Source organism: Setaria italica, chromosome I, assembly GCF_000263155.2.
Source record: "Setaria italica strain Yugu1 chromosome I, Setaria_italica_v2.0, whole genome shotgun sequence".
NCBI classification, from domain to species: Eukaryota; Viridiplantae; Streptophyta; class Magnoliopsida; order Poales; family Poaceae; genus Setaria; species Setaria italica.
The window spans coordinates 30,652,354-30,666,366 of record NC_028450.1 but is presented as its reverse complement, the minus strand read 5'-3'; the positions used below and the strand labels follow the sequence as shown (position 1 = coordinate 30,666,366).

The 14,013-nt window shown below is 44.3% G+C and overlaps 2 protein-coding genes across 2 annotated transcripts; both read right to left on the bottom strand.

The window, feature by feature from the left end:
- Window positions 1–384: 384 nt before the first annotated feature.
- LOC101782184 (60S ribosomal protein L23a) lies at window positions 385–2,142 on the bottom strand. Its single transcript, XM_004953019.3, has 4 exons — window positions 2,044–2,142; window positions 1,473–1,516; window positions 725–1,082; window positions 385–640 (listed from the first exon to the last, which is right to left on the bottom strand). Exons 2-4 carry the CDS (start codon window positions 1,483–1,485, stop codon window positions 556–558), a joined length of 456 nt encoding a protein of 151 aa, XP_004953076.1. The 5' UTR covers window positions 1,486–1,516; window positions 2,044–2,142; the 3' UTR covers window positions 385–555.
- A 680-nt stretch (window positions 2,143–2,822) lies between these two features.
- LOC101781786 (protein GrpE) lies at window positions 2,823–5,939 on the bottom strand. The gene is made up of 3 exons (XM_004953018.4): window positions 5,589–5,939; window positions 3,587–4,099; window positions 2,823–3,348 (listed from the first exon to the last, which is right to left on the bottom strand). Exons 1-3 carry the CDS (start codon window positions 5,817–5,819, stop codon window positions 3,112–3,114), a joined length of 981 nt encoding a protein of 326 aa, XP_004953075.1. The 5' UTR covers window positions 5,820–5,939; the 3' UTR covers window positions 2,823–3,111.
- Between the last annotated feature and the right edge of the window lie 8,074 nt (window positions 5,940–14,013).

Below are 14,013 nucleotides of genomic sequence, written 5' to 3'. Positions count from 1 at the left end.
GTCATCGGTCTTTAGCTGCTGATCTCAAAAGTAACAAAAACCGTAATAAAAAGAAGAAAAGGGCCCATCAAGCAGAAGGCGAAGTAATCTCATATTATTGCAGCGACCAGGGCAAAAGAAACTAAGCCAGTTATAAAACTGCTTAAGCTCAAACTACTCCTTTGTCATTGTTCCACAATCCGAACCATCAGGGCATCACAGGGAGCAAACTGATTAAGTACAAAAACAGCTTAATGGTCAGGAGTTTGAAATGGACATCACAGGGAGCACAATCTGAACCGCTTGCTGCTAGGAAATGCTGGAGTAGATGCAAACAACTCAATTGCAAATCTGCGAAGTTGGCCAGCATCATATCACTCATACCACAACATATGCTAACATCCAAAAACAGAATTCAAACGCAGATCTTGAACATTGCAAATTTTTATCATTGGTACCAGTTCACAAGCAGAAAAAGGGTACTCAGGCTTAGCTATGCCCGTTCTGTCCAAACAGTAAGACCTAGACCACCAAAACTCAGAAACTGCAACACACTGACACACAAAACCACAAAATTTAGATGATGCCGATCTTGTTGGCCACATCAAGAGCATCGTAGTCTGGTGTAAGCTTCACGTAAGCCTTCTTCTTCCCATCAGGCCTGTGAAACAAGAAATTACTCAGAATATCACTCAAGACATGGCAATTTGCATTCTCACAAAACATGGAAGACAGATAAATTTACCTGATCAGAGTGTTGACTTTCTTCGCCTGGATGTCATACATCTTCTTGACGGCTGCCTTAATCTTCTTCTTGTCCGCCTTAAGGTCGACAATGAAGACAAGGGTGTTGTTGTCTTCAATCTTCTTCATCGCAGATTCAGTCGTGAGGGGGTACTTGAGGATTTGGTACTGGTCAAGCTTGTTCCTCCCAGGTGCACTGATTCTTGGGTACTTGGGGTCCCTTGGCTTCTTAAGGGTCCTTGGCCGGTGGAACGTCACAGATGTGCGGATCTTCTTGGCCTTCCTCTTGGTGGTTCCAGACTTAACAGCCTTGGCAACCTTCAAGGCTTGAGCCTTGGTGTCAGCCTTCTTTGGGGGAGCTAAACAATTAAAAAATACAAGATGAGATGTCTCAGTCTAGAACAGCAGGTGCATCTCGTAGTAATAAGCAAAGCATTCAGCAAACAAGGAAATAATTTCAACAACTGCACTCAATTAGGATTGAATATTTCCAAGCACATTGCCCAAAGCATAAAATAAACAGTGAAGGGCATAATTATCAGTATCAGTAATATCAATTATGATAAGAACTTCAAAACAAAATAGGATGACAATGAACTTATGTGTGTGATCACCAAATTTAAATTGCTATTGCATAATTATATAAGACAGCTGATCATTTTTATTAAGAGATTGTGACGAGCTAATAGATTACAAACACAGGGCTGTTAAGTTCAGACAACAACAAAGGCCATGAAGAAATTCTTTACCTTTAGGCGCCATTGCAGCTTCTCAACAGGGCAGGCTTCTCAACCTGCACCGGGGGGAACAGAAGGGGAATATAAGAAACAAAAGCAATGGAAAGGAATACCAAACTATGAGCAGATGAGGCATTTGAACTAGCCAACGAAAAATAGGATAACAATAAAGCCAATTAGAACAAAAACTTTGCTCATAAATATAACAACATTGCTACATCCACCAGCTAATGATGTAAAATGGACGAAACAAAACATTTTAAATTTCTGACCTAATCTGCGTCCAAGTAAATAAAGGTCTAAACAAATCATCCCTGGTTACAGTCTGTAACTACAATGGCTAACAAAACTTACATGTAAACATACACCTAAACTTGTCTACATATAAGAACTAAAGGGGAGATAGGGAGGGGAGGTAGGGTGAGGACGCGAGCCGGGCCGACTTCGGCTCACCCGCAGATCGCCGCGCCGCCGGCCGGTAGGCAGCGGCGGCGGCGTCCTCTCGTTCCCCTTCAGCTATTCCCCACGCTAGCCACGATTTCGCAGATCAAAGCCAAGAGTAGGAGGAGGCGAACGGGAGTACCTGCTTGGAGATGCGGAGCGGAGCGACGCCGGCGGACGAGAGAAACCCTAGCGGCTGCGGTTTTGCTTTTATAAAGCGTGTGGTGGGCGAGTGGCGCGGGCGAGTCGGGCTGGGCCGGTATGGGCATTAAGCCCATGTGATGGGAACGGCCCACAGCTATTTTCGTGGGCTGGTTTTACGCGCGCGCACACAGCTTCTTGATTTCCGTTCATGCCCTCCACTCTCCCCAAAAAAAACACAAAAACCCTTCCAACGTGCACTGTTTCTGTCCATCTGAGCTATCATACGAGATCAATCAGTTTAATTATGAAGCATAGGAACTTATCTTTGCTATGTCCAATTTTCGTTCAGGGGTATTAAACTTTAGCACCTGTCACATCAGATGTTTGATACTAATTAGGAGTATTAAACATAGTCTAATTACAAAACTAATTGCACGGATGGAGTCTAATTCGCGAGACGAATCTATTAAGCCTAATTAGTCCATGATTTGATAATGTGGTGCTACAGTAACCATTTGCTAATGATGGATTAATTAGCCTTAATAGATTTGTCTCGCGAATTAGACTCCATCTGTGCAATTAGTTTTGTAATTAGCTCATGTTTAATCCTCCTAATTAGCATCGAATATCCGATGTGACCCTGCTAAAAGCAAACATCCCCTCAAACTTCTCGTGCTGCTTTATTTGCCATGGACAGACGGGTGCCATTCGGGCCGGCCACAAATGAACCTTGCGCCAGTGAAGGAACGTTGCCGCAAATATCTTGGAATTCAGATATTGCAAAATCAATCACAAATCTGAGCTAATTTACTCCTTATAATAATGCTGTTGCATCAATGAATCAAGAAAATTCCTCTGTGCAAGAACAAAACATCGACCACGGCCGGTGGAAACACAAATTTGTGGCAGTACCAACACCCCAAGTCAGTAACAGGAAGGAAGAGCATATTTGAGGGCCTAACTCTAGCTTGGACAAATCGGTACTATCCTATCACCTGCTTGGCACACTCCAAAAACGCATCAAAATTTCTGGACCTGTTCTTGTTGATCCACAGATTAAGCACCGCTACTCCGCATCGCCGTCATCATCTTCAGCATCTTCAACCTTAAGAGGTGCCACACTATCTTCGACCTCTGTGGGGTCCTCATCATCCCCAGACTTTTCTGGGCCTGGTCCTGCAGATACCTTGACCATTGCCGGGCGAAGTAGTCTTTCCCCGAGTTTGAAACCCTTCCTGAATTCCTGGAGGATGATCCCCTCTTCATACTCCGTTGATTCTTCTCTCATGATAGCCTCGTGAAGCTGAAACGCAAGGTGCAAAAGAAATCATTTTCAAGGGTCGACTATGAAAACCATCAAAACCATCGGATGGACAAAGAAGCCTATAAAGATTTAGCATTTCTGTAGCCGAAGTCAAAACAGTCAACAGACTCTACCACCTGATTACACAGGAGTAGATATGCAGTAAAAAATAAAACTTTAAGTGGAATATGCCAATATTAGGATTTTATCTAGTGGATGTGTGCTGAGGCTAACTTACCATAGGATCAAATGGTTTGCCAACAGTTTCAACATCTTCAACACCCAATGAGTTCAGAATCTCAATAAATTGCTTATAAATGCTCTGGTAGCTATTATTTATTTTCTCCTCTCCCTCTGTTTCCACCTTTATCTGTGATTTTGCTCTTTCAAAGTTGTCAAGAACAGGCAAAAAGTTCTCTATAAGCTCCCCTTGCACATTTGACATCATGTTGAGCTTCTCATTTTCTGTCCTTTTCCTGAAATTATCGAAATCAGCACTAATCCTCAAGATACGTTCTCGTTGAGTTGCCAGTTCTGCATCTAAAACAGTGATTTTGTTCATAAAGGAGTTTTTCTCATCCTCTATAGAAAGCAAAAAGGCCTCTATCTCGGCAGCTTTTGCTTCATCGTCATTGATCAGTGCTTCTTTGTATGACTGCAGGGCTGTCACAATGATAGATGGAGTTTCATCTGTGCTCCCAGCACCATCATCTGCAGCACTATCTCCAGTAACTTCAGTTTCTGAATCCTCCTGCAGCATCAAAAATAGATTCATCATAAGTAAAAGATCAAACATCCTATAAACAAACTATATGTGCATGGATGTGGATAAAATTGCAATAAAATCAACTTTGTTAGCTTTTACAGAAGCATTGACGGTAAAATCAATTGCGCTAATGTCATCTTTAGAGAAATTTCCAACCTAACATAAGATAAGGTTTTCTTTCAATTAATTAATCTGCAGAAAAGAGCAATTGCATTAAAAAGTTTGCATCCCTGCACTAGAGTACAGTCTGCAATTTAGCTATTTGTACAGTGTGTGAAGCAAACCAAAGCTTCTCGCGGCGCAACAGTAGAGCAATGAACTCCCGGGGTCAATGAAACCCCATAACCGGCCCAGGTTCGAAGCCGAGATACTCTTCTTTATGATGAAATCAGAGGGGCATCTATCCTTCTAGTCGAGTTTTTTTACACCGTGTTAAGCAAATCAGTACCTTACTGTACATTTTGAAAATCCAAAAAACCTCTAACAAAATTGCAAGATAATAACTTGGGTAGCATTCTTAGTGAAATACAACAAATCAATGTCCTCAAGCAACTAAATTGTGTGTTTTGCTTTACTCAAAGGACCAAACAGGAGACTATCAGCTTGATGAATAAGTACAAGTGCATGGGCATGCAGGTGGGGGCAGCTATTGCCATTACACCATCGAAGTGGCTGCATTACTTACTTCAATCTCAGTATTGGTTGAACTTTATAATTCACATTTAGATTAGAGTGAGTATGAATCTAGAAGTAAATGGGCTTATACAGAATATGAATGATAAATTAACATAACACGACTATTATTGTCTCCAACAAAAGAATAACTGACGTGGGAAACAAGACTATCTAATTTAAGTATCACAACTGTGCTACATTGCCAAAATCAGGGTCTTCTTGAATAAAGGTGGAATTGACCTTCTATCACTGATCAAGACTAGCCAAGATCCAGTAATGGCCATGAAAGAAGGCAAAATGGAAATCTTCATACCACAAAAATAATCTACCATATAGCATGTATGGACAGGTTTCCAACTGAACATAAAACAATTCAGGAAGGAATGCTCTGCCCATTCCCCAATCACAGCACTCATGAATCTCTGGTCACAAAATCAAATCGTAGGGAAAAAAGAAAAAGGTATGGCTTAACAATAAATTGTATGAACAGGCTAGGCACCTAAACAGTCAATGGTAAAGCAATGTAAAGGCAAACAATTAGTCCTCAGACGCCAATGCAAAGCAGTCGCAGATCATATCATTGCTAAACTGATAAAATGTAAACTTTGGGTGCCCACCGAATGAACATTGAACAATATGTTGTCCAAATTCATATTTTCTATTTCAATTTCATACAGGACGCTAAGGATATCAGGAATCTAACCGCTATTCTTCACAACTAAACTAACCGTCCGTTCATCGGGTACAAGGGAACGACAGAGGTTACAGGAGCTACAGGACAGAACACATCCCCCCTCACCTGAGTCGCCGTCTGCGCCGCCTCATCGGCCTCGGTGGCGCTCAGGCGCCGGAACCGGGCCCCGGCGCGACCAAGGACGTGCGGAGTCGGCAGCAGCCGCGCCCGGAGCGGCCGCGCCGGCGCGCGGCGGGAACAGGCGAGAGTCAGGCACCGCCCATGCGGCTCCCGCGCCGACAGCGGCGACGAGGGCGGGGGCGCGAGGGCGGCGGCCGTGCGGAGGAGGGCAGCCATGGGCGCGGAGCCGGAGGAGGGAGAGGGGGTTTTGCTCGCGCTAGCTATCGGATGCGGGGGTGGAGAACGGCGGGGGAAGGCACGAGATAACTCTCGCCTTCGGACGGATGGATGGATCGAGACGGCTGGCTTTGTGTTTTCTGGAAGTGAAGTGGCGGCTGGGCCGCTGCCGCTGAGGCGCAAAAGGAACTCGCGATGGTTTTGAATTGCACCTGAAATTGAGAAATATAAGTTGGATTTCAAACAAAACTTCAACAATCGCACAAAGTTTGAAGTAAGTTGGATTTCAAACAAAATTGAACAATCGCACATGTAAAATAGATGCAGAGCCCTATTTAGGATGGGTTTGGATCACATGGGCTAAACTTTAACCCTATTTTTTATGCCAAATAGAAGGACTAAATATGGACTAATTGATTAGCTAATTGTGCAAATAAAGGTTAATTGGTGGTCAGAGTCTATTAGCCCTGATTATCCCTTAATTAGCCTATTTTTAATTCATGGGTTAGCTCTCCTATTTTAACCAATCCAAATATCCCCTGCTTTGTTTGATTATGAGCTAAACTTATGATTTAGATTGACCCGTCCTTACAAGCCTACGTTGATTGACTCGTAGCACGTGATGGTTGACGCTCGTTATTGACACACTTTTAGTGCCATTTAACTCGTGTTTTCATGCTTGATCCTATACTAACCCGTCATTTGGCACCTAAAATAACTCAATTATTTCATATGTGTTGTATTTTGGAGTATATTGCATTATGACAAGAAATACGACATAATTAAGGGAGTTTGCATAAAGAGATTAATGGATATTTGGACATGGGTCGTCAAGGGAAGCCAGCACGAGGAAGGAGAGGACCAGAAGAGCCAGGAAGGGCCAGGCCGATCAGCCTAGCCTATTCCAAGGTCCGATCGACCTCCCGTTTCTTCAGCGTGAAGTTTACGATGATCTCTAGAGTTTTTTCATCGACATTGACTCAGAGCCGCCACCTATGGGAGACTATAAATACCCCCTCATGGACTTCAAGGAGGAAGAGTTGGATAGAGGGAAGAAAACACCACGCAAACACCATCCACCGCCGTCACAAGTAGGAAAAATGGAGAGAAGATTGGATCTACGAGAAACCACGCGAAGCGGAGCACCAGAGGAGAAAGGAACCTCCCAAGCCGATCGTCGTGGGGCTTTTCTACCCCATTCGTCTTCGCCCTCAGTCCAGTTGATCTATAGGGCGATCTTTACCAAGAATTCTATCAACATGTGTAAGATCATGGGGTAAAGTCTTTGTTTGTTCTCGGGGTTGTATGGAGATCTTGATTTGTAGTCACTAAACATCTTGTTTAAGATCTGTTTGTTATTTATCATATCTTGATGATGCTCCTTCATGTAATGGTTGGCTAGCCCTACTTTAGGCTGCTTATTTGTTTACTAGAATGTTCATCAAACCGTGTTCTTATCATTCAATATTTGAATACTCTTGTATAGTGACAACGTGCGAGAGGATAAGTATTGGGCATGGTTCACATCCACTCACGATAACACTTAAATCTAGTTCTTTAATGCATGGCGATTACATCTACAAGTGATCCTAGATCCCTAGGACAAGCGCTTTATCTATCTTGTTTACATCCATACTCTCTATCAAGTTTAATCTAAGTCACTAGTTCTTTTCTTAGACCAATCTTATTGTATACAAAGAACCTTCGGTTACATAGATTAGTGCTCAGTTAAGCGAGTAAATCCACTTGTTCCACAGATTGATAAACATTGGGGGATACTCTAAGGGAAGAGTTACAACTGATCCGTACGCTTGCGGTTCATAAATTAGCGTGCTAACTGCCATCAACAGTGATTCGTAACATTTACGATGAGTTTAACCCGATAATATTTATCTCGTGCCACTCTTTTTACTTAAGAAGTATCAAAATCATTTTGTGAATGACTATAATTCTCATCGATTAGCAAAACTACAAACATCAAATTCATCGTGCCACCTCCTTCAATCCCTAACTGCGTAATCAAATCTCCATATCTATCTCATAATCTCATTCATTTCAGTACAAATTAAAATAGAACAGCACATGCTAACCAAATAATCCCTATCACCTCATTCCCATCATCGTCTCCGACTGTCGGTTTGCACATTGCACATGTACGTTACTGTAGGGGTCAAGTACCAGTTGACCCCTTACTACTAACAACGTCAACACTATCAAGAATAAAACAACATGTGCATTAACCTATAATGGGGTGCAGAATAAGATATTACTAGCCAGATTGGCACGCTATGCGTGCCTGTACCAAAAAGATTAACCTAAAGTAATAATGAAAAAATATTGTCTTATGCTCAAAACAACATCATAACGATGTGTTGAATCAAATACAAAAGCTACTAGCTCGGAATCTAAGACAGCCAATCCCATGCATTTTGGTATAGAGGTACGGATAACTTTTTTGCTTAGAAATTCACTAACTTTTGGGTGTTAGTAGATATAGCTGATGGATTGGTTTACATTGATTATTGGTTTTGTAGGGGGCAAAAGATAAAATTAGCAATGAATGAATAATTCAATCATAATTTGTGAGTTTATGAAGTAAAAACAGTGCGAAAAACAGTAGGGCTACTAGATGTGAATGTAGTATACAAAGTTTAGTTATTGGTTTTATATATAGGAAATAATTAAATATATTTTATACTTTCAAATAATGGGAAAACATAAATTTTTTTATCATGGGACCCACTCAATAGAACCATGGGTTCCACCACCAATGTGCGCGGGTCCCACTGAATAGTATGTGGGTCCATCGTGGGTCTCACCTGAATAGTGCATGGGTCCCACATGGGTCCTACCTGAACAGGATGTGGGTCCCACGTGGCGCCATGATTCACGAGAGAGCTCCGAAGCCAGCCACTTTAGTATATCTAATAGATTTGTGTAATGCCTTTGCCTACAACCAATATGCATGGTTCCGATGCAAAGTTTGTTTTAGCTGCGGAGTGACGATGCATCTCGGGAACTCGATAAAAATCATGAAGCAGCCCACATTTAGAACACGGGGAGAACTTAAACTATCAAATTGAACCCTTAGTGTTAGTAATTTCTCACGTAATTCTAGCGCACCTCTTTACTTTCTGATTTCCGACAAACCTACCCTCACATGGGTGGGTTAGGCATCAAGCCATCATTAGCAACAAGTAAAAGCAAGTCATGTCGGTCCGTGGGTTTCGACAGACTCGTGTCCGTTAACACTCGCCCTCTAAATCCAGCACAACAGAAAAAAAGAAAGATTTTGTGTAGCCGCCAATCAAAAACGCCTTTACTTCAATAACATGTTTCTCGGAACTAGTGTGCAACTCCCTTTGTTCACGGCCTTGCAAAAGGAGATCGTGTTGGTTGACGACATCATAGGTGAGGAGTTTGTTGTCCAAGTTTGATATAGAAGGCTACCAAATTTTTGCCTGTTCTGTAGGTACATAGGGCATGTGGAGGATATATGTGATTTGCCGGCTGGAGAAAGAAAAAACAATTTTAGTTTGGATTTTTGTGTCTGTCCAGTCCACTGTGATGAACCTTCTGGATTGTATGGGATAGCCTCACCAGAGCCCTTCTTCCATGCTCTGGCGTGCTCCTAAACCAACAACACTAGGCCTTCTGGTAGCCATTGCTGAAGCTCCAATCACAGAAAACAAGAAGGCTGTCGATCTAGTGGAACAGGTGGCTCGGCTAACAGTTGCAGATAATCAGCAACCTAAAAATAATGATAGGCTGGAAGATGGGATTGGAGCTAAAATGGGGGTTGTTGCTGAAGAAGAAAATGGGGTCATGCCAGTAGGGGTGCGTGGTGGTGCTGATGCTATTGGTGCTGTGAAAAAGATGATGGGAAACATATTTCAGGTAACAAACAAGGGAAGGAAACTGCTAAAGCAATCAATTCTTTGAACTCACTCTCAACCGCAGGATCCACTTGTGAAATTAAAGTGAAGGGCTGGAAGAGAAGAGAAAGGAATGTATCTAAAGTGCAGAGCAACACTAGTGCCAATTCGCTGGGGGGCAGGAATAGTGCGATCTCGCATAGAAGTACAAGATGAAGGCGATGTTATGGAACCAAAAGCAAAAGGAGGGGTCTTTCAGGTCCCACATTCTCTGAATGTTTGGGAAAGGAAGGCCTGGCTGAATTAAGGGCTGCTGAACAGAATGAGGTATTGGCTGTTGATGGGCATGGCACAAATGTTGAGTCAAAGAACATGGGCAAGGCTTCAATGGAAGGTAAAGGTGGTATAGCAGCGACCAATCCTGGGGCTACCGGCAATCTGTCGGGCGCTAATGACAGTGCCCGGCAGGAGCCATGAGTTTCTTGGGAATGAACTGCCGAGGTAAGGAATGACCTTGGTTAGTTCAAAAAGATGTGTGGTTGATCCAGATACAAGGTCCCAGCTTATCACTCCTCCTCGCAATAAGGCATTATAATGTTGTAAAAGTTTATGTGTGTGTGTTTGAGTTTCATTACCTGCTTGCTAGTTGGTGTACTCTTCTTTCTCTCAATGACCACCTATCTGCTGCATATTTTGTAATGCCGTATGAAATAAAAGGAAGGAGAGTCTTAGGTTATGTTGCCTCTTGTCCTCAATTACATATGGTGTGTACTTTGTTTAAAGATTTTTTTGCCTTGTCCGATAGTGAGAACATGGGAGAGGCTTTTAAGGAAGGAGCTGCACATTGTAGAGAATTAAAAACAATGTGTGTTAACAGGGTCTTTGTGGTGTTGTTTGCTGAAAATGTCAATGTTACATCTAGAATGTTTGTGTATGCAGTTGTGTATGCGGTGGGATCTGGTTACTTGCCACATGATGTAAATAAAGTATGTGCCCTGACTTACAAAGATCTTTGTTGTTAGTTTGCAGGGGGTCAGGTAACACGCGCTTAGAAGCTTGTAAAAAAAATAGAAGGATCGAGCTCTTGAGAGAGCAAGGGTGGTGGAGGTAGATGTGACCATTGGTGCACATGTTGATGCGGGGCTGTCAGAACGGCCCTGCGAGAACCAATGAAGATAATTGCTTGGAACTGTCGGGGGTTGGGAAATAGCCCACAGTTCGTGGCCTTCTGAATCTTCAGAAGGAGGAAGACCCTGACATTCTTTTTTCTGTTTGAAACAAAATGGATAGGAACAGAATAGAAGGTTTTCATTGGAAGCTTGGCATGACAAATATGGTGGTTAAAGACTATAAGGGGAGAAGTGGTGGTCTTGCGCAGTTTTTTTTGGGAAAAAAGAGATTAATTTGCATCTCCGTGTAGTGTCTCGGTTGTATATTGATGAAGATGTGTCATAAAAGGATGGCTTTGTTTGGAGGTTCACTAGTTTCTACGGTGAACGAAAGTCAGATAAGAAGGATCTATCATGGAAAGCTATGCGTACATTGAATGCGGCAAGGAGAAGACCGTGGTTGTGTATAGGTGATTTTAATGAAATTTTACTAAGCTATGAAAAGGATACCACGGGCACAAGGCTGCATGGACCGTTGCAGAGAAGCCCAAGAGGAGTGTTCCCTGACTGATTTAGGATTTGTGGGGGATCCATACACTTGGAGGAACAATAATCATAACAGTGATGGCTACATACGAGAGAGATTGGATCATGCAGTTGCAGATAGTGCATGGTGTGCTAGGTTTCCAAGCTTCCGTGTGATCAATGGTGAACCTAGACACTCTGACTATAGGCCTGTTATGGTGATCACAAAAGAGGAGAATGCAAGTTACAGAAACCCACCTGCTCCATGTTTTCGCTTCGAAGCTAGCTGGACAAAGGAGGATAATTTTGTAGCAATTGTTGAGAACACATGGAAACTCACTATGAATGCAAGGAATGGTAAAGTGCAGGATTGTAACAACTCTACCTAAATTAAGTGCTTTTAACTATAAACCAGTGGTTAATCCCTAATTAAAGAGGTGAAATGACCATTATGACCCTAAGAAGCTCTTTTCGGAGTTTGAAATAAAACTTGGAATTTTATATGCAAACTTAAGTTTATGCCCAAATAAGAGTTGTAAAACTTTTTAATTCAAACAACTTTCGTTAAAGGCCTTTGACTGATTCGGAGTGGAAGGAAGTTAAAAACCGCAATCAAAACCGGAATACTCAAGAACTCTAAAAACCTCGTAAGTCCTGGAATTCGAGTTTTCCTCCATCTTGCAAGATTTTATCTCACAAATTCCTATCTAAACTCAAGGCAGGCCCTTAATGAAGTTGTAGTACCTCGAGTGTGTTCCAACTTTGTTACACTAACCAAGGTCCAACTCGGGCCAGAACCTGTTCAAAACCTCGGTCAAAATAAGGTAAAACAGTCAACTCATCCCTGATGCCTTAAAATCCTAAGTCTGGAATTCCAGATTTTTAGCAAACTTTGGCATGAAATATCTTCAAATCCTTTCACAATCTAAACCGACACCTTAAGCAAAGTTTGAAGAACGTCTAGATTTAAGCTTTGTTTAAAAGAGTTTTGGAAGTTGTGTCGAAAAATCCGGAGAAAGATCTCCCCAAAGCTGGTCGGGCTTGCTGCCCGAAGGGAGCCTCGACGCCCGCGCGCCAGAGCACGTTCGCTCGCGCGCTGCGCGCCGCGTGGCCGCCGGCCACCGGCAGCTCGCCGGCGCCCTATCACCGGTGTGATAGCGATAGGGCGAAGGCCACGGCGCCCAACCCGCGCCTGCGACAGGACGGGGCGAACGCCGGGCTAGCCAACCACCAGCCGCGCGCGTGTCGTCTTCCGCCTGCCACGGCTCTGCTCCACCAACCATGTTCCGCCCGTCCGCCGGAGAAGCTGCCACGCCCACGGCATCCCGCGCCTCCGCCTGCTCGCCCAACCCCCACGGTAGCCCTCCACCTCGCCCGCCCGACAGACCGGAAGCCCCAGACGCGCGTCGCCCAAGGCCAATCGCCGTCGGAGACCACCCGGAGCTCCGCCTCCTCTGCCCAATGGCGCCGCTGGCCAATGGCCGCCTTGCCCGCGCACTCGCCGCTCCCGGCCTTATCCCTCCCCCATCGGAGCCCCGCCTCGACCCTCCGCTCCACCCCGGCCCTATAAAAGGGTCCCCCTCACCGGCAACGCCATCCCTTTGCCACCGCCCGCACACGCGCCACCGCTTTCTCCTCTCGCCGCCGCTGAGCTGCTGTGGAGCTCACACCTCTGCACCACCCCACACTCCAGCGACTTCGCCGCCACACTCTTGAGGAAGTTTCCCTCTCCGCTCAAGCCACTTCCCCTAACCCACCAGCCGCCTGTTCCTCCCCACGGTGCTAGAGCTTGCTTGTTGTCCACAAGAAGCACTGCCGCCGCCGGAGTACTGTTGAACCTCACCGCCGCCCAAGCCTTAGCGCCTTAGCCCTTCCGCCCAAGCCTGTTCCTTCCCGACCCCAAGACTTCACCCGTAGGCCTAAAGGTAAGCTGCTGACCCCCTTCTCGGTTCACTCGACCCCTTTTCTTTTTGTTTCGCCCGACCCTTTTTCTTTTCGTTTCGCCCGACCCCTTTTTCTGTCTCGCTCGACCCTGTTAGTTTCGCCGACCCTTATCCGCCTCGCCCGAGGGCTCGGTTGTATCTTTTTCTTTGACCCGAGGGTATCTGTGTAATATTTTGGGGACTTCTCTGTGTTAAATCCGAGGATCCCGGTACAGTTATTCCTTAAGTCTAAGGGTCAGATCATAAGTTTCTCCCAATCCGACCCTTTTATCCTGTTCTCCACCAACTGAAGTTGGACTCCCCCACCTTTCCTGTAGCTTTGCTACAAGTGTCTGAGCTAAAACGTGCAAGTGTTGTTGAAATAACCATCTAAAATGTTTAACCCCTGCATTGCACTTCCGTGTAGAGCTAAATCTCGCCGACGGAACTTACGAGCTCCACACAGCACCGGAAGAAGACCCCGCTGCGGAGCTTCACCCCTTCGAAGGCGAGCCCGAACCGGAGCAAGACCCCGAGGACCCACAAGCTTTTCCTAAAGGCAAGCATCGGAGCATAAATTCCTATCTTGAACACTTGCAATACTATTGAATGCTTTGATTGCACATTTACGTTTCTAGGAGTTGTAATGAAACCTTAGATGCATGAACTTAGTACCTTGTTTGAATATTAGTTGTTAAAGTCGAGTAGTTGCAATGCTTAATAGGCATCGGTAAAAGTCGAGTGATTTCCTGTCACTCGCGAG

Bases quoted from the DNA above. Each gene is read 5' to 3' on its own strand.
- LOC101782184 (XM_004953019.3), bottom strand. The intron at 641-724 runs GTAAATTTATCT...CTTGTTTCACAG, and splicing joins AAAGTCAACACTCTGATCAG to GCCTGATGGGAAGAAGAAGG.
- LOC101781786 (XM_004953018.4), bottom strand. From the start codon at position 5,819: ATGGCTGCCCTCCTCCGCACGGCCGCCGCCCTCGCGCCCCCGCCCTCG. The intron at 4,100-5,588 runs GTGAGGGGGGAT...TTGATGCTGCAG, and splicing joins CGGCGCAGACGGCGACTCAG to GAGGATTCAGAAACTGAAGT. The intron at 3,349-3,586 runs GTAAGTTAGCCT...CTTGCGTTTCAG, and splicing joins GCAAACCATTTGATCCTATG to CTTCACGAGGCTATCATGAG.